Raw genomic sequence first — 19,967 nt, forward strand, 5'->3', positions numbered from 1 at the left:
GCAGAGGGAATCATCCTCGCTGGGTTGTCTTTACATTGCTCTGCAGCTCTATCACTTTCCCCTGGAAACATACAAAATTCCTAGCTTATTGAATCGCAAATGCTAATGTTGTTCCCAGTTCCAGCGTTCTAATGTTTTGATGTTATCATCAAATCGGATTTTCCCAGTCTGAACCCAGTTATTTCCAGTCCTGTTTCTGCTCCCTTCATTGTAACTTGTTGCTCAGGGAAGTCTCTGGAGAATAATATCTGCTGCAACAATTGCTCTATTGTTTCCTCGCCTTCAACTATTACACCCATTAATTAGAGTTAGTTTGGAAGACATAGCACTGTTGCTCTTTCCAAAGGTAACCTTGCAACCTGATATTTTTTCCCTTTAAAAATGAAACAAAACCATGACAACAACAACAACAATACAAGCTGAACCCTCCACCTTAACCCTCCTTCTAGGTCCACGAACTGTGTGATAACTTCTGCCACCGGTACATTAGCTGTTTGAAGGGGAAAATGCCCATAGACCTCGTCATTGATGAAAGAGATGGCAGCTCCAAGTCAGATCACGAAGAACTTTCAGGCTCCTCCACAAATCTCGCTGACCATGTAAGTCTGTGAGCCTTTGGCATTCTTTTAAGACCACTGGGCAAAGCATTTTTGAAAAATTTGTTGTAACCTCTAGCTCCACTGACTGAGTTTTCTTTTTAAATAATCTAGTCTCTCTGGGGGTCTTTTTCTCCCTTTCTCACTACTTCTGCCATACCTTTCATCTCCATTTCCCCTTTCTTGGACCCCCTCCTTATTTATGTTGAGAACCTAAAAAACCAGGGAGTCGATAGAGTGATTTGTGCTCTTAATGTGTAAAGTTTCCTGGATTTGGTGACTTGAGTGTCAGCAAATCGTCTGTTTGATATGGTGACCACTGCCTTTTCTGCTTTCTCAACTCTGTAATCATTGCAGCAGGGAGAAAGAGGCAAGAAAGCTAGCTGGACAGGATGGGGGAGAGAGAGGACTGAAGGAAAAGAGAATTGGGGAGCGAGGGCTGATTTCTCAGTCTCTTGCAGAGATGACAATTCTGAGAATTACTGGCAATCTTGCATTGCATTCGAAATAAAGGGAGTGAACACGTTATAGTTTTCTGAGCTTTTGTCGTATAGAAACTTACAGTCAGTATGTGGACTTATTGCCAAGTGCGTGAGGCATCTTCATAATAAAAGGCAGTAACCTTGATAAAACAAATATTAACAATGTATTATAGAAAGCCGAAGGGAATTCTGATTAACCATAGGTTAGTGGTTGAATTTTAACACAAACAGTTGGTGAATGAGGACGGAGAGTAGAGTAAGGAGGGACTGTGTGTGTCAGGCCAGGAACGGAGATTTCTTTCTATTCTCTCTGTTTTTAATCCTATTTTGGAACCGATCTAGTGAGTCTGATGCAAAAAAAAAAAAAAAAGCATATGTAGTGAGACTGAAAATTTGAAAAAGAAGCAAAGAGAAGAAAGATTGCAGCTGGTAGGAAAGGCAGGAGTGGCGAGGTTAAAGAGTGGGTGTGAACAGCAGTTTATTTATAGGAACCCAAGCCTGGGGGTGGGGGAGGCAGTGTCTATAGATTATAGTCGATTGAACTCACAACCTAAATGATATAGGCTATAGTCTCCTAACTTGGTGCCTGAAATATTAATTTAACACTCCGTGGAGTTAAATGGGCATCGAGGCTTGAAGGCAGTTTGTATCACCACCATCACCCCCCAGTCCTGGGTGTTAAGAGGAAAGAGTTGAGATGCCTTGAGAATAAGTTTCTCCCCCGCCTTCTCCAAAGGTTTTGAAAACGTACAGTCACAGATTTTGATTATTAGCCTTTGTGCTGTATGGAAAACCATACAGCCTAAGGACAAAAGTTAGAAAGAAAGAAAGGAAGGAGAAAAGAAAGAAAGAAAGAAGAAAAGAAAACCTCAGTCCTGAAGTCCAGTTCTGAGACAGAATAAATACTGTGACGTTGAAAGCTCCCATGCCTACCTTTCCTCTTGTCTTTTCCCGTCATGACGCAGGAAACGTTGGGGAGCTCTTTTGTATATTGAGTGTGTTCTCTGAAATCAAATGGGTGCGACAAGCAGCTATGGAAAGTTTATTTGCTGATATGTGGCTATATGATGGGTGGTTGTGGTCTGCAAGGCATGACACTCTGTTCAAAGTATTTGTTGTTGTTGTCATTTTCTTGTTTATTTTCATTGCTTCCTGTTTCTGTATTCATATGCATTTTGCACTGTTGGGGGGAATGGGAAGAAATCTAGTTACATGGTTTTGTAGGATGAGAAGTTCACAGTTGTCTGCAGCCAAAAGCTTTTCTTGTGCCATTTCTAGGGGTCTTGACTACTTGGTTTTCTAAAACAGTTTCTTGGCAATTGTTTTCTCAAGTGGATGTATGAACTAGAGCATGCTGATGTTTACTTGGAAGAGATAAGGTAAACTAGGCTGTCTATAGTATTGGCTGATAGACAATGCCAATTTATGGAACTATTGTAATATTAAATTACACTCAAGAAAGAAGTTGTACCTAGGAAGAGAGTGCTTTAATAATATAACAATCATCATCTTTGAATAAAAGAATCAACTGGAACATTTGTTGCTTCTCTTTGAAGCCCCCAATCAAGTATATATGACAACTGATTTATTCTGAACCCATGAGGTCTTGCCACCTCATTGGGCATCATAATTTAAAACCTTTTATTTCCTAGAGTCTGAACTATAACATTTTTACTTTAGCCCCCTGCTATTTGTTTTGAAAGGGAGCAATAATTTGTTCCACCAGCAAACCGAGTGGGAAAGGGCGAAGTTTGCCATGGACTTGAATTTTTTGCAGGAGGTGAGAGGAAATCTTGGAGAGTTTTTACATTTTTGATATTTCTGTACCATAGGTATATGGAATGTATTCATTCCCAAGCCTTGCCCCTACAAAGTGAATCCTCTTATGTTTCAGCCTCTCCTGCAAGCTTGCCCTCCTCCTTCAACCCCCCAGCCACAAAAAAAGTGAAAATACCTCAGACCCACTACCTGAAAAGTGGTAGAGTGGGACATTTTCAGCATGTAAATGTATATCCAATTTGAATCTCCAGGTTTACTTTTTCATTTGCTTTGATATGCATATTTAATACATGGCCCCAGGCTGGATCTCATTTGGTGCACGCTAGTGCAGGGGTGATGATGAGCCACTTCAGAAGGACCAAGACAGCGTGTTGTTTTCTCTGTTTTATCTGTTGGCCCACTATTCTGATCTACTGGCTTCCTCGTGGTTTTATTTGCACATGAAATGCTGAGAGCATTTCAATTTATTGGCTATGAATAATGACAGCTAAAAAAGAAGTGTAGTTTAATTTGTTGTGTGCCAAGGTTTCTCTTCTGGAGGTGACAGTTTCTGACAGCTGTTTGACACCCCCAAAACACATACACCTCTATCCTTATTAAGTGATATCAAGCTACTTTGTGTGTGTGTGTGTGTGTGTGTGTGTGTGTGTGTGTGTGTGTGTGTGTGTTTAAGGAAGGAGCGGGCAGGGAGAGAGAGAGTGAAAGAGAGAAAAGAAAGAACAAGTGTGTGATTCTGCGTAGTGGAAAGCAGAGAGAGAAGCGTCAGGAGCAAACTATTAGGTACCAAAAGAGCTTTTGATTTTTTTATTAAAATTTTTTAAAATAGAAATATGTAAAAGTAATTGATATAAATATCTTGAAAGCAAGTATTTCTGGCTGACTTTTAAGAATGAGTTTTACATACTATTGCTTATTAAATGAGGCTGTTGTCTTGCTGATTTCACATTCCATAATTTTATATAAATAATCTGATGTAACATAGATGCATTAAAAGAAGACAGCGCTAATGTCTTACCTTCCATACGTTAAATTCAGTGAAGATACTGAATTTGTTCATTTCTTATTGACACCTACATGATGGGCATACTGATAAAAGGACGTTTGGAATTAAATAGAAAATAAAATTTGCAACACTGGCTACTATTTTGTCATGTTTAGTAGATTCATAGTGAATGCTTGCTAATATTTTTAATATTATAAAGTCTTTTATCTTATACCCTTACTATAACATAAGAGTAATTTTTATAGGTAGGAAACATCTATTACAGTATTCTTTGGGATATTAGGGAGAAAAAATATGATGGTGAAAGGAAGTAGAACTCTATTTTCCAGCTGCAGTTCATGTTAAGTTTCCCAGACGTTCAAATTTATTATGTTTAAAATAAACATGTCAAGTAACCAATTCTTGAAAAAAAGTTTCAACTTGAAAACTGTTGTGGCATGATCATGCTTTTCCTAGTCTGTACTATTTCTGAATAATAGGTGATATCCACATTTTCTACTTTACGTAATTTTAGATCGGGTCTTTAGCTCTAGTGCAGACAAACGATGTATTTTATTTGTCTGCACTGTAATATCTTTATATATATAAAGATATTACATATCTTTAGATCATGTTTAGATAAATGAACTGTATTTGTTTTTCAAATACGTTCTCTGACCTAAGCTCCATTCACCTGAAGTGCATACGGTAATATTGTTATTCCTAATTAATGTACATAAGGAACTACATTTTATTTATTTATTTATTTTGGATGAATTAAGTATAGGGAAGAAAATACAATTGCATCTACTAACAGTTAATGGCAGGTGCCTGAAAATTGAGTGGCTCTGATAACCTGACTAATAAAAGAAAAATTATTTTAATTTCTACGTTGAAAGCTGTATTTTAAATGAAAATATTCTCTTGTTTTCTTTTGCATCTCTGAATATGTCAAATTTATTTGTCTGTACAGTTTTAAAAAATGGGTTAAGTCAAAGGGAAGAATCCCTAGAACCTTGCTTCTGACAAAATTCAGGCAAGTGTCTGAAAAATCAGCCGGGAGTGGGCAGTGAGGAGACAGATAGGTTTAAGTGATTGGTCTATAGAATACCAAGGGGTAATATTGGGATTTGACTAACATTAATAACATGAATGATTTATTTTATCAGATAGTTTCTTACGTTCTGGTGTAAGATCAGACCTCACGGTGTGTTATCCAAGGTCTCGGGGGACCTGTTCCGGGAAAGTTCTACCTCTGAGTTCTGTCTACCAACTCAAGGAGACCTGGCTGGGGGCATGGGCTTTCTGTCGCTGTTGTGTAGTTTCTGGTGGTTGATGGCTTTTCTGTCAATTTCCCATCAAGAATAATTGTGTTATTGAAATCATGTAGGTTGTGCAGTTGGAGTCTGCTTTCAGAGAAACTGTGATGAGATGAAATTAAACAAAGGTGCAGTTGACAACCACAGACATTCACTATCAGATTAAAACTTTGATATATTAAAAATTCATTTTCCCATTTTTTTTCAGGCTAAACGTCCTATACAGTATCCCAACACAATTCAAAATTATAGGAGACATTTTATAACGTGATAACACACCAACAATAAATTTCTGTCTTCTCTAAAAGTTGCTCCATTAGATGGAGGAGGAATCATTTGCAAAGAGTACCTGCCACTTCCGTGAGAGTTGCCCACATATTAATTCCCAAAGCCTAATAGAGGGTGGAAGCGGGGAGATGAGGGAAAGACCCCGGCTCTATTTACATTTTTAAAGAGTGAGTCCGTGTTCTGAAAGCACACACAGTTCTGAGTTCTTATGTCAACTTTAGAATAACAAAGTTGAAATTCCACCATTTTTTTCAAACTGTACAACTAACGTTTTTAATTTTTATAGGCTTGACTACCTCATGATAGGAGTCTTCCTCTTCTTTTTAAAAATAATTTTTGCACAATGTTAATTAGGAGTAAAACATCTTAAAGTCATAGGAAACCTGTAAGTTACATGAATTATGTGTACTGATACAAGCATATCGTGCCTTTATTGTGTGACTATCTCGAGTCAAACTAGTTTTGCATGCTCCGTTTGCTGATTAAAGTATGTTTATATGTGTTTATTCTTACTTTCTACCTACAAGTACATATTCTGAATTACTTTACAGTATTTTCCAAGTTCGTAGGTTTTTTCTGGCTTGGTGTTATGTATCGTGTTTTAGTTGTGTAGGTTCCAGAAAATCAAATGCTTTAAGTATTTTTTAATAATAGAAATAAGAAGTGGATGTGACCTTAGGGATTATTTTGTCTGACTTCTTAATTTTAAAGAGAGAAAGGAAACAAGTCCCAGGGAAATGAAGTTCATCACCTGAGGTCACATGACAGTTGGAGGTGGCACCCTTGAGTCTTAATTCCAATTTAAGGCTCTTTCTCCTATACCATATCCATTGCATCATCTTTTCATTTGGGGTCTAAGACGAGTTTCAGATTATTTTAGGTAAACTTGTGTGTAGTATAGCTTCTTTTTTTACTCCTAGAAGCTTAATACATTTTACTTTCCCATTCGGTTTTGTATTTATTTAGAAATGCTTACACATTTTACTCCACTGTCTTTTTGTAGTGGAAGAACCATGAGCTGTGTGGAATCATTTCAACTATCCCGCCAATTCAATGGGACTTGTTAAGTATTGTCCTATAGGCAGCCCCCCCCCCCCGCCCCGAGAAATACCATAATGGTGTAAAACGTTATAATTTCCACCATATCTGCAACCTCAACAAAAGAGGCACGGGGAGGATTTGCTTTCTATGCCCAGAGACACCTATCCTCTCTATGCTCTTTCCTAGATTTAGCAAAATTCAATGATGGTGCTAAATCAATTTTTTTTTAACTTTCAAGGGAGAAAACACTGGCAGAATTGTGTTTTCTAGGGAAAGCTGTGTGTAAATGAGAAACAGAGGAGAGCAGCAGAGTGATCTCCTGTGGCCCCGCTACTACAAGCTCTCCCCATCTTGTCTCCTGCTTTTATATTAATTACAACTTGCATTATCAGCTGTGAGTCTGTAACCCAGCAAATAGAAAATATTGCCCCTGGAGACCTAGCTTCTTGTATCTATTTTCCATCTTCTTCTATTGTGCTCCACTCAGTATTCACTGCTTTCCTCCTGCTAACACCGCTCTTTAACGCAATTACATAAGAGCAAGGACAGTACCATATTTGACTCCTAATTATTAAAGCCTCTGGGAATAGAAGCATGTTTCCTTCTTGCCCTCGGATGTCTTCATGATACTTTTGGCTGAAGAACAGGACATATATTGTGGAATGCATCTACCTGACTACTCACCCACACACGTGCCCACAGAAAGCATTTCTCTTTATTTTTCTACGTACGTCATGTGTTTTACATGCTTTCATATGCCACTTTGGTTTCAAGATTCACTAAACTTCTGCATATAATTTGGCAGAAAGCCAGGCAGTTATTCTTGACAGATGTAAACTTGGAAACTATCTAGGGAGGGAGAAGAAGAAAGGAGTTGTGATACAAACAAATATTTCAGTCTGAGAACAAACCAGTGTTATGGGTAAAGGACTATATTGTATCTATCCATGTTGCTTCTAAAGTTTTTTTATGGAGGAGGTAGCAGTTTTTTATTGGCCAGATTATCAATATGTGTCTTTGATCAAGTCACCAGGGTGTAGCTGAATACAGAAAACTTTGGGGTAATTCTTCAACTTGAAACCTCAGAGGCATTCAGCTGTTTTTCCTACTTTCAAGTTAGATGAATATCCTGGGACTAGCTTGTGTCAGTCTCTCAACCTAGATCATAAACCTTGAGACACTCTATGGAAATAAACATCTTGTGACACTTTTGTAAGACAGCATCTTTGAGGATATGAGGGAGATAAGGCGGAAGAGACGGGGGCATGGTGGGTTAGACAGTGAACTTGAGCAAATTTCAGGACTGGGCTGAAAACCCAAGACCCAACTCGTTTGGAGGAACCGGCTGCTCTAGAAGTAATGTTTGCTTACGTGGCCTATTTCTCACCCCTTTTGTGTAGAGACCACCTCCTCCAGAAAACCAGGGAAGGAAATCAACTGAATTATAAACTAGTGAGGCCTGACTTTAAAACTTAGTACAGGTTTGACTGATGGGGACAGACCAGTGCTTTCCATTGCAGGAAGTCCTTCTGAGTGATCCCTTAAAATCATTCTAGCACCCAAACAGAAAAACTCGCTGGACCTTCATGTGAACGATTATATAATAGCTATTAGATGACATTTGCCTTAAAACATAGTTGAGGTGTTAGTGGTTAATTAGTGTAATTTTCATGAGGGGTAAGGAGCTTTTATAGCAGCCAGCTTAATAAAAAGCCTGCAGTGCATAAAGTTTACATCACTTGCTGTGTGCACTGAAAAGTTTAGCTTAGGTGACTGTGTTGCCTTTTCTAAAAGAAGGTTCTAGCCAGTGTTGTTGCAGGACTAAACTCACACCATGCTATTCTTTGTTTGTTTGTTTCTTCCTTCCTTCCTTCCTTTCTTTCTTTCCTTCTTTCTTTCTTTCTTTCTTTTCTTCTAGCTCTTTATCTGATTACCATCGGCAAACAGCTGACGCGAAGAGGTTGCAAATCTTGAAGAGTCCCCGTATTCTGTTTGCTTTTAGCTTGAAACTATTGGAGGGGTTTCTAATTTAGATAAAAAGAGACATCACAGGCACAACTTTGTCTTCATACAGGCAGCAGAGAATCTTGGTTTTCATTTTATTCTGCTCGACTTTGTTCCCTAATCTACTTTCGAAAACGTATCTTTACTTTAGAGATCTATACCTGTGCCATATTCACAGTCACAAAATTTCTGCTTAAGGTTTTCCCTCTGAATCAATGGCTTGCATGATAGCAGTGTCAGCAGCATTATTTGATAGAGGTGTCACTAATCTCTAGAGCTTTGGGTCATTTCACCATCTATCAAAAATGCTAAATATTAATTTACAGTGGTTTGAAGCAGGTCTGTAGAGGCAAACATGTTTTTTGTTGTTCTTCTTCCAAATGAGACTCGCTCCCTATTTTGTCTCACCTTGGTTTCTTGATTTCATTTTGGTGAAGTTTTATGTTCTATTTGTACATTATAGGGTTGAGGTTGAGAAAAATGATAGACTGATTTTTTTCTGGATAAACTATATGTAATGACAACACGGCAAGGTTGTTTTCAGATGGTCAAGATGTTAACATGTTGCCTACAGGCATGTGAGTCTGAGTCCTTAGTCACCAATTCTTGTAAGAAGAAATAGTGTACTTTGAGAGATTGATGGGGCTTTTTAGATTATTTTGCCCCCAAAGTATTGCCCCGCACCCCAGAACAAATTTGCTTGCTAGTAGCTCTGTGTGCTTAGTTAAAGTCATTGCATACAGGTGACAAGTGTACAGCTCTGTCCTTAAGGCTGGTCTGTTTCATGTGCTGTTCCTACTCTCCATTTCTGCCAGAGGAAATTCCATCTCTTGCCTGCCTTCATGTGGTGCTGATAAAGTCCTTCCTGTACATTAGAATTCCTGTTTTCCTTTAAGCAACAGCAGGGTATTGGGAATGATCAGGAAAGGGGAGGAGGAACAGGAGAAGAATACACTCAGCAAAGTAGCGTGAGCTATAACTCCCGGCTTACCTTACGTGTCCCTTAAAACAAGCAGTTCTTCCAGGAAAAAGCACTGCTCTGTGACTTTAAGCCTTCCATGCAGCTCAAAAGGAAGTCCTTTCCATCTTATTAGATGGGTTACAGTTCATAGTTGTTTCATTTTCTGATTGTTGTTTGTGCAAATTAAAGCAGAAGGTATTGATTCAGTGATTAATATTATTGTCTCTGTTGGTTGTATAATAAGTTGACGATAATTTTGAGAGTCAGTAGGGCAGTGTATTTGATGTGAAGGGCTGTCCCATACATTCTACAGTCTGTGAATTTTTTAAGGGAGTCATAGAGTTTTGTAGATGTTAATGTTCTGAAGTATTTGGTATCCAAGAGCACTGGGACCTATTTCTTGGAAGAGTGTGCCCTAATTAAGATAGCAGGCTTTTAGAGTTTTAAGGAGGTTTTCTTTTCCTAACTTTAAAAATTCACTTTATTGAGGTATAATTTGTATAATAAAATGCATCTGGTGTATAAGCATCTATTTCAGTTGGTTTTAGCAAATGTGTACACTGATGTAACCATCACTTCATCATGATTTTAGAGCATCTTTTCTTTCTTTTGGTACCTATTGCTGAAAAGACAACATACTGTGACATGGCATCTATATGTGCCTAATTCCCCAAATACTAATATGTACGTATTTTTTGTCTCTCTCTGCACCTTTCCTCTTGATTCCTCATTTATGGCTGAAATGGTAACTGTGGGAAAATTCCTTGGCCTCCTGACATCAGAATCCTGCATCTTGGCGAGACCACGATGATGCAACTTCCACCCACTCAGCAGGCACCCCAGGGCCCTCCAGTGGGGGCCATGCATCCCAGAGTGGAGACAACAGCAGTGAACAAGGTAAAAGGTCAAGCATTCTCCCTGTGCAAAGTGGGCATGACTAAAATAACTTCAGTATTTTATGATATTGGTACATCTGCCTCCCTGTAAACAGGAGAGTGGCAGGTTAGGGAGTGTCATCAGCTGCTATTTAGGGAGACAGTATTTCCTTTCCTTAACTTACATTACTTACAAAAAAAAAAAGGCCAAAGTGAGATGTCTAATCTTTAAGCAGGCATTACAATAACAATCGATTAGTTCTGCCAATTCTTTTACAAATTTGGTTATCTGCACTTTACTCCTGTGTGTAAGTAAATAGAATGACAGACCTACTTTGCTGCTATGATGCAGTAGTTGGAATTATACTATAAATGGGATATTTTATTCGTAACATCAACTATGAGGGTTTTCTGTAATCAGGCAATGTTGCCTCTAAAGCACACATGATGCAAAAATCTGTTCTTTTTAGCCCCAAAGTACTGTGTGAATTTTATATGGAATCGTGTTTTGGGAAGGTGGATTTTGAAATTCTTAGATTATTTGTCCCCATTTCCATTCAGCTGACGTGGTGACTTTTGTCAACAAATCCTAAAAATTAGAATAATCAGAAGGCAAGGGGGACGTCAACTACAGGTGACAAGGAAGCCTAGAGTAATTTAGAATAAATTTGACCATTGAAGACTCACCTATCACACAGAGAGCAATTATATATTGGTAGGGATGACTCTTCTGTGGCTAAAATAATAATTTAAAAGAAGATGCATTATTGAATGTGGGCCAGGAAAGTGTATAGATTTTACTTTTTAATATTTTACATTAGATGGTGTCTGATCTCCTAGGTCTATTTCATCTCTATTATGACTATGTTTATGGCCACAATATTCAAGCATTAGACAGTCTTCCAAGTGGAGGACAGTTTTAACAGCTTGAGCTGTAGTCATATATGCCATTTAGAAAAGGGTGGTTGATGTAGGGCGAGGGCCTTTACTACTCCAAGTTCCTGGCCATGGATTTTGGATTCCTAGTATTCTAGAAGAGTCTAGAAAAGTGTCCCTTCTAGGATGCCATTAACTTATGAATGGGTCCAACTTAGAATCTAGGTTTAACAAGTTGCAGCTAACACAGAAATGAATACTGTCAGATGGTAAATTGTGGAAGAACTTGTGAACTGTATCTGTTTAGGCTTTCTATACCGTTTTTATTAGACCACTTAGACAGTATGTAAGAAAACTAAACTATAAGGCATTCTGAAGATGAAACGTATATACATTCAGTAGATCTGCAACGCAGTGGCTTCACTGTGTTTCCATGTCATGGAGAAGGACTTCTTGGTGTGGTTAAATCTGAAAAGCTTTCTAAGACTCCGCCCTTCCCCTCCACCCCAAATTACTGTGCCACAAAGGAGGGAATGTATTTATTAATAAAAGCAAATTACCCTAAACATGGTACGAGAGAGGGGGAAAGGAGAAGCAGACTTAATGGTCTAATGAGGCTATCTTCCAAAGACTGTTGTGTGTGAGGCTCGCTTTGACCTTTCACTTTGCTCAGGAGCCTGGCGCTTCATTTTTCACATTCTTGCAATTACGTTAACGCTTCAAGCATTTCTGACTCAAAGTCAGCTAGCAACACCAGGCATAACTCGACACTGTGAGTTTTTCTCCTCTCTGTAGATTCATTAACAGGTCACCAAGGTCCCAACTGAAATTTAAAACTGACTGGTTCAGTTGGCTTGGTTGAGTTATGGCCAGCAAGGTAGCAGGAGAGGACCAGAGAGAAGGGAAGGCAGAGAAGGACGACCCTGAGGTTTGGGGCACAGGACGGCTGCGGCCACGGCCAGGGCATAGAGTTTTATCATTTTGGTTAGTTTTGCTGGCTTATTATTTTTGCTTTTGTTTTTGGTCGGGAAAGAGAAAAACTCTGAGACCAATACACTGGGTAAAAACCATAACACACAAACCTCTGTGTTGTGGGTAGCTGCACCCACTGATGCCATGTTGAAGGATTTGATCTCTGTAGGATTTTGTTCCTTTAATCATATCTCCGTGGGGTTAAAGAATGGACATGGTAGCTTATGTATTTTGAGTACGAGGAAGTCAGTCATTTTACTGTATTAAAGTGTGAGGGACAAAAAAAGTTATGATCCCTAGAAAATGAAGACTCTCTTGGCATGGAGAATTTCCTACCTGGCTGACCACATCAGTGACTCCAAAACACATGTTGAAGGGTATTCTATATATGTTTTCAAGGTATTTTGTCCCACCAAATTGTCCAGAGTAGCTTTCTGTGGGAAAGATTAATTATCTGCTTCAGGGCAAAGTCAACAGAGATATTGACTGAAGTCACATATGCTTATCCTAGGTTAAATCTTAGGGTCTATGTATAATGGAAAACCTACGAAGGAAATTTATGTTCTTCGTATTAAATATATTAAAGTGTTTCATTGGAAATCAAGCATTTTAGTTTAGAAAAGAGTTTTCTTGCTTATTCAGAATTTATGAGCACAACAGGCATATGGAAAACTGTAAAATGATTCAGTTTCAAAACAAATTATGATAAACAGAAAAAATAGGGATGAATTGTACTAAAGACAATGTTTTCATACACATTTTAAATTAAACTTTAATAGCCATATGCTGTAAAACAATATATGCATTTATGTTGCTTTATAATTTGGGGAATATTTCTACTAAAATGAGTCATACACATCTTTACTTTGGAACTTAAAAATATCTCATTATTTTATGACTTGATAGGGAAAGAGCTACAGTTACACAGGTGAAAGGTCATCTTTTCCTTCTCCGTGTTTGTGCAGCAAACCAAAAGGAGGGGGAAAAATCAAATTTTAAAAATATTCTAAGAAACAAACTTGATAAAATGTGAGACCTGACCTTACTATCTTTTCCACACAGCACATGCCTAGCAGTAAACTACATAAATAGGAACCAGACTAATTCACTCTGATTTCTTTGGCTAAAAGCAGCTAAAGGAAGGGAGTTTATCTTGTTAGTCACATGAAAATGAAGAAAAAAGTCTGGTTTTTCAGGGATAAAATTAGGGTGCAGACTGGGACTCTGGGGAAGTAACTGGCCCTCTTTGTGTCTGGCTTCCCATCAGTAAAATTGGGCTTGATAATAAGGCTTGGGGTCCCTAATTCTGTACCTGATGAGTCAAAAGCTGCTTTGTATTTCATTGTGGGTTTTGCCAGAGTAAAGACTAGGAAGCAGCCCCCTTGTTCACAGAGCACTTCGAGAGCCTTAGATGAAAGGCACAATATATGTACAAAGTATTATTATTATTGATGGGTTTGTGTAACTCCCATTAACGCTGATGGGAGTTACGCATGTGAATTGGCAAGAGAATAGACCTCTCAGTGTTTAGAGCGCATGAAATTTACATTTTTTCCAGTGCTGTAATTGAGATGTTGACAAATTGGAGGATATTGATGAGCCTTTGTTTTAAGTATTTCGTGCCAAGTTTGTTTTATTTTTTCCCGGTTTGAACAATGGTGTGGGTTCAGCAGCAGTGAATAAAAAGGGTAGAGTAAAGATAACTTTGTATTTCAATATTTTGATGTGCCAGTATGAAATAAATTGTCTTAGGCAAATGGAATATGCTGTTTTAATCATTAGCTAGGCATGAAAGAAAAATTGATGTTGACATCTTTGCTGTAAAATTGTTGTAATGGGGCCTTCCTTACAATTCATTTTTGTAAAATTCATTTTGTACATTCTGCAGCAATTGAACAATCCCTGCACTGTGAATAGGCAGGATTCCCAGAAATACCGAGACAGTTGGCCCAGTAACTGCTGAGCTCACACTGCACACCACACGCACGTTAACCATACTGTTGCCAGACCCAGTTTAACCTAAATCCATTAGCATTCGAGCATCTATACGTCTCTCATCTTTCAGGACACAGGGCTGTACAAGGCAGCATAGTTCTCCTCAACTCTGCCACCTACCAAACTTCTCTGTTGATGTCTCTTTCTATCATCCAGGCAATGAGACTAGAATTCCATAGCTAGATATTTATTTATTACACAGCTCTTCAGAAATCATGGTGTTGAAATCTAAAAATACCCACCGTAGATTTAGTGTGTTTATAGGTAAGCAAGAGTCTAAGATAGGATTACACTGTTGAGTTATTATATAATGCATGAAATAGTATCTTCTCCACCAAAATATTCCAGTTCTATATTTAAAGGAGGAGAGGGAAAAAACCTCAAACCCACTTACATGGGTCCTGAATATGTTCTACTGGGATTTCTTATTCAGTCTAGGAAAACTCTGTCAATGGAATGTTTTCATAGTGGCGGCAATCTCTTTAAAATAACCCTAAATACAATATGACAGATGCCATCTGGCATAATCTTTTGCTAGTTGCTTTTAACTTTTATTTTTCCTAGAACTAAGTTCATCCAAAACTGGTCACTTACTGCTATGATAAATATGGTGACATTTCTTTTCCTTCCTGTCCTCCTAATTGTATCAGAAGATTCACTGAGAATGTAACTGAGAATCGAACATTGCCACAGAAGAAGCTGTTGTATTATAGAATATTTATGTTGCATTTTCATTCTCTTTTGGCTCCCCAAATAAAGTAAAAAAGAATACTATCCTTCAATCATCAGCAAACATGCAAATAATTTCTGTTGATTTTCTTAGGACTTTTTAGAATAGCAACCGTTAGAAATAAAATTAAACTCTTCTAATAAATAAATGCTCTAGGAGCATGTAATGGTGCCCATAAATACTTAAAGCTTTCTATAATTGCTGTTAATTTTGAGTAATTTCTTCCTATATGTATCAATTTACTTGAAAAACCCGGAGTTGGGATTTCTAGATTTTTTTTTAACTTAGTCATGTAAAGGGATGTCTCCTGATGCCAGTTAGAGTTTAATTTAGAGTAGTAATTAAACTTGAATACTGCCTCATAAACAAAAGATAAACAATAAACCAGCCACGTTCCCTGCTGTTTCATAGCTTTCTTTCCCAGATGTTTTAGCCTGATAATTTTTACACAGTGAACTACCGAACATGGAGTTGTGGACAGAGGTTGAGAAAGAGTTTTCTTTTTTGTTTTTTTTGGTTTGGTAATCTTTTTTTTCCCTCCAAAAGTCAAAATGCAGAGGATTTTCCACTATTTAGATTTTTTAAAAATTCTGATAAATACTTAATGCAGATGTGCTTTAAAGATAACTCTAGTTCGTTTCCTTAGGTGTGTTCTCTTTTTTTCCTTTAAAATGAATCTTGTCATGAATGTCTTTTACACTTAGTAATGTAAAGAAGAACATATTTTTGCTTAAGTAAAATCTTGATAGCAAGTCAGAGAAAGGAAAGGTTGACAATGGAAAATTTTTTTCCCCCTTTTCCTCCACTTTTCATCCCTATTCATCCCCCGCCCCCCCCCCATGACCAGTGTCACTTTGTGTCTGTACTCTTCCTTGGGCTACAAGGGTTCTCTGTCCAGTTCTGGACCAGTCCACTGTCAGCCATGATCTTTCTAATTGTCAGGTACTAGTCGGTGTTCAATGCAGAAGCCATGTTATTTTCACTGGGTGGGGTAATTACTGAAAGCTGAGAATAGCTGCACTAAAGACAGAGGGATACTTTCATGATCCCATTAGCATAAGAGTGGGTAAATTATTCATGCCAAGTGAGGATTCTATGGGGAAAAGTATAGTTAATGCACATAGTTTTTAAATGTATCCCTTTCTGCTCTGAGACTAAATTCTTGTTGGAATCTGTTCTCAGACATTTACGGGAAAGCTCTGGTGGCGTGTTAGATGCAGTTCATCTCTTTCTGTTTGCAGCACTCTCAATAGAGACCATCTGGCAAAGATCCAAAAGGTGATTAAACAAAATGATCAGCTCTTGTTGCTGTGTTACATGTCCAATACTCCGGATTAAAAAACATGACCCACGACAGTCAAGCTAACGTCATGCCGTTTCCCCTTCCCCCTCCCCTTTCCGTGTAAGAATTCAGATGGTCCACAAATGTGTGTGCCATCTTTGTGTCCTTATGGCCCATAATCATGAACAGGTTGTGCAAATGGCTCTTTCTGTAGCACTGTCTGTTCCAGCAGCATAGAAGCATTTCATATTAATTGGGTCAGTCTAATATTCATATTGACATGGGGAAAAATTACTAAAATTTATTCTTATAACAGACAATGAATATGTGTGCTTTCTGCCATGAGGGAAGTGAAATCTGACAACTGGCTTGTGCAACTGATTAATTTTTCTTGAAACTGGAGAAAATCAGAGCATGAGAAACTGTCATTCTCTGAAAACAGTGCACAACCCTTTGTAACTAAACAAAATGGATTGGGTGGGGGGCTTTCTGGGAGCTTGTGGAAATGAGCTCTGGTTTTAACGCCACAATCAGGGATGAATTTACAGTGCCATTCAGAGGCATCCTCCCTCCCCATAAACAAGCTGATAATCACAGGGAAGCTGACTTCCAATTAGCTTTTCCTTCCCTTACACGGATCAGGGTGTTTATATGTCCTCCTTAAGCTTTAATATGTCACTCCTGAGTTGGTACATCTCATGTCACGTTCAAAAGTTTGGAAATAAAATGTTTTATTATGAGGAAATCCTGCTGATAAGCAAGGTAATTTTCAACCAATCATTTCACGATTGAGTTAAGGTAAAAATGCCAAGATCTGTGACTAGCGGACAGATGTATCTTATCTTTGGGGGTTTGCACCAAATGCCAAGTAGAAATATAAATTGAACAAACCCCAGGCATTGTGAGGAAGTGATTGAAGAAATATTGAGATGAAATCTTGGAATGAACTCTGTATGTATTTTTATAACAATGCAGTGAATTGCTTACATGTCACGTTTGCATAAACCTGAACTCTGATTTTATTAAGGGGCAGTTTCATGTAGGTTAGTTAAGGCATTCAGAACATGAGACCATTACTAGGTTAATCAGAGATTATGCCTGACCGTTTAATATTGTGGAAATTGTGGATATTATAGGATGAATTTGAGTGCACATGTCCAGAAAAGATAAAGAATAAAGCAGAAAGAAAAAAATTCTTTAGAACCACTTTAAAACATCCTCAGACCTGTCAGCTCCCCTTTCTAAGGGAGGGTAAGGCAGTGGGTTAGAAATACAGCCGGGCACAGTACTCAGGGAGGGGAAGTGAGGATCCCCTGGAGTCAGTGCAGTGTGGCAGATGAAAGGGACTTGCATAGCCTTGGGGGTCTTAAGGCTATTATAGGGCAACTCATGCTCTGTTATCATGCTGATTTTTCAATTGATTTTCGGCTGAACAGTACTTGTTGAAGCCCTCCAGAGCATCAGACACAGCCTTATGGTGCTATACATTGTAATACACGTGTTCTATTTTTTCCCTTCATTGTCTTGTCTTTACTTCGGAAGAATAGTCTATAATGACGCCATGTTATTTTTCTCCCTTTTCTCTGTCTTTCTTATTTCTACCCTCAGAAAGTTCCTTGAAATTCTTATTGTTTTAAATTTAGGAACGGGGGTGGTGGGGTAGTGGGAGAATAACTTTTTCTTCATCTTCCTATTTGACATTTGCTTTTAATTTGGCCTTTAAAAATATTTTGATGTCACAGCAGACAATAATATAAACCATTTTTATCTACCAAATTTATCCCTCAGTAGTCGTGAGCTATTCACTCCCTTTCTAACGATCAGCAAGAAAACAACTATGGGATTTCACTGAAATCTGATTTCTCGTTAAAATGAAAGTAAACCATTTTACTATCCCTTCTATACAGCAATAAGGTCCCTTGGCTTGCTGGAAAGCCAGGTCTTGAAAAGGGAAATAATGGAGCGAGATCTAAAGGAAGTGTGTCCCTCTCCTTCTGTCTAGGGAATTCTTACTGAGGAAAATCTAATTCTAGTGTCATCTCCTCCAGGAAGCCTTCCTGATTTGCCCGGGGCATAAGCCAGTGTTCTCTTCTCTGCACCCCAGTGGCACCTTCTACCTCTATTTTAGCATCTTTCACATTTTGTATTGTAATTATTTGGTTCCTGGTCTGTCACCCTGCTTTTTCAAGGCAGAAATGATTACTTACTCAGCTGTCTAGCAGTAGTAGGTCCACTTCTGAATCAATAAGCAAAATCCACAGATTTCAGTTTTTTTAAGGTGGAAACAATTCGATCAAAACTTTGTGCTCATCAGCTCTATTTTTTAACATATTGATACATTTGAAATAAATCCTATTACATCCTTAAGAGATAATAAAAATTATTTTCTTTTACTAAAATGTTATTGTATGCAACGCTGCCTTAAATAAGGCAATGGCTATCAGCTTAAACTTAGAATTATTTTGGTTACAGGTAGGGTCTTAAATTTTAGATTCTTATTTTAAATAGTATTTTTAAGACAATAGTTAAAATGGGATTTGTCTTATTTGTTCTTTAATGTTGTCGTAAATTATATACATATGGTCAGAATTTGGACATGGGATTTCTTTTCATAATGTTATCTATACAAAAGTAAGTGTATGGATATGTCTTGTAGCGTAATGTAATGTAATGTAACAAGGGAAATTGCTTAATGCGGCAAATAGTTTCCCCATGATGAACTCAGGGTCCACTTTGCTTGTACTTCTTGTTTAGGATGAGACTGACCTTGGGGGAAGCCATGGGTCTTCACATACAGGTAAAGAGTCTGGAAGTAATTCTTGAATTTTTAGGCTGCACATGCTTTTGTTGATTTCCTACATATGCCTTCCAGTTTTTTCATAGTTTGCTTTTGAGCAGGTTTAATTTACTTTTAGTGATGTAAGCAAGCCCTGTATCGAGCCCTTTTTCATCCACTTGAGGTTCTGTCTAGAATCTCGGACTGTGAGTCAAGAGGCCTGTGTGCCTTAGGGTCAGGGTTGCACTGAAAAGGGCACAGACTTAGGAGGCAGAGAGACATGGGTTCAAATCCCAGTTTTACTCAACGTCTGCTAGATTCAGTTTCTCCATCTGCAAAGTGGGGAAAAACTACTTACCCTCAAGGTTGTCCTGGAGATTATATTATATTACGTGAGACCTCATGGGTTAAACACATAACATTGCCTGGAACCAGTAACTGTTAGTTCCTTTATTCCCCTGTCCTCCTGTCCTATACCGACTCTAATTAGCTCTGTGGCCTTGGATGAGTCTCTTAATCTCTTCAGACTTTTGCTCAGTTATGAAATAGGACTGAATTAGATGATCTTTTACATTCAAGCGCCAGGAATCTGATGTTTACATTCATGGGTCTTATTTTTTCTTTGTGCATTTTATCTTTTAACATAGAAGAAGGCTGCAAGTATTTTGGTTTTTGCTTTTTTGTTTTAAATCAGAGGTGTAGCATGAGCATTTTTGTTTCCTTCATTTTACAGGATAGTTATAATATGTAGTGAGATAATGTTCTTCATTTCTTGCTTTTGTTTACAAGGAAAGACTATTCTTCCTGGTTTGGTAAGAGAATAACTAGGCCTTAGAGTTGATTTTCTGAGGACGGCAGACTGTCACGCTTCAGGTGCAGGACACTGAAGGTGGGGCATTAATATCAGAAGTGTGAGGTGTATTTTGTAAATACAGAGCAACTTCTCCATTATCCATTATCTAATCAATTGGAATCTCTCTCTCTGTTGGAATTTCTATATGTCACAAGT

General features: G+C 38.1%; 1 protein-coding gene across 7 annotated transcripts in view; it reads left to right on the plus strand.

Moving 5' to 3' along the window:
* MEIS2 (Meis homeobox 2) overlaps window positions 1-19,967 on the plus strand; it is a 201,732-nt gene that overhangs the window by 6,429 nt on the left and 175,336 nt on the right. For all 7 annotated transcript variants that reach the window (XM_049705486.1, XM_004274018.3, XM_049705487.1 and 4 more), the window contains 2 exons: window positions 450-599; window positions 10,235-10,349. In XM_049705486.1, the coding sequence (XP_049561443.1) occupies window positions 450-599; window positions 10,235-10,349 (265 nt within the window). The remainder of the gene's footprint in view (window positions 1-449; window positions 600-10,234; window positions 10,350-19,967) is intronic.

The sequence above is a fragment of the Orcinus orca genome, chromosome 2 (assembly GCF_937001465.1).
Source record: "Orcinus orca chromosome 2, mOrcOrc1.1, whole genome shotgun sequence".
Lineage (NCBI taxonomy): Eukaryota > Metazoa > Chordata > Mammalia > Artiodactyla > Delphinidae > Orcinus > Orcinus orca.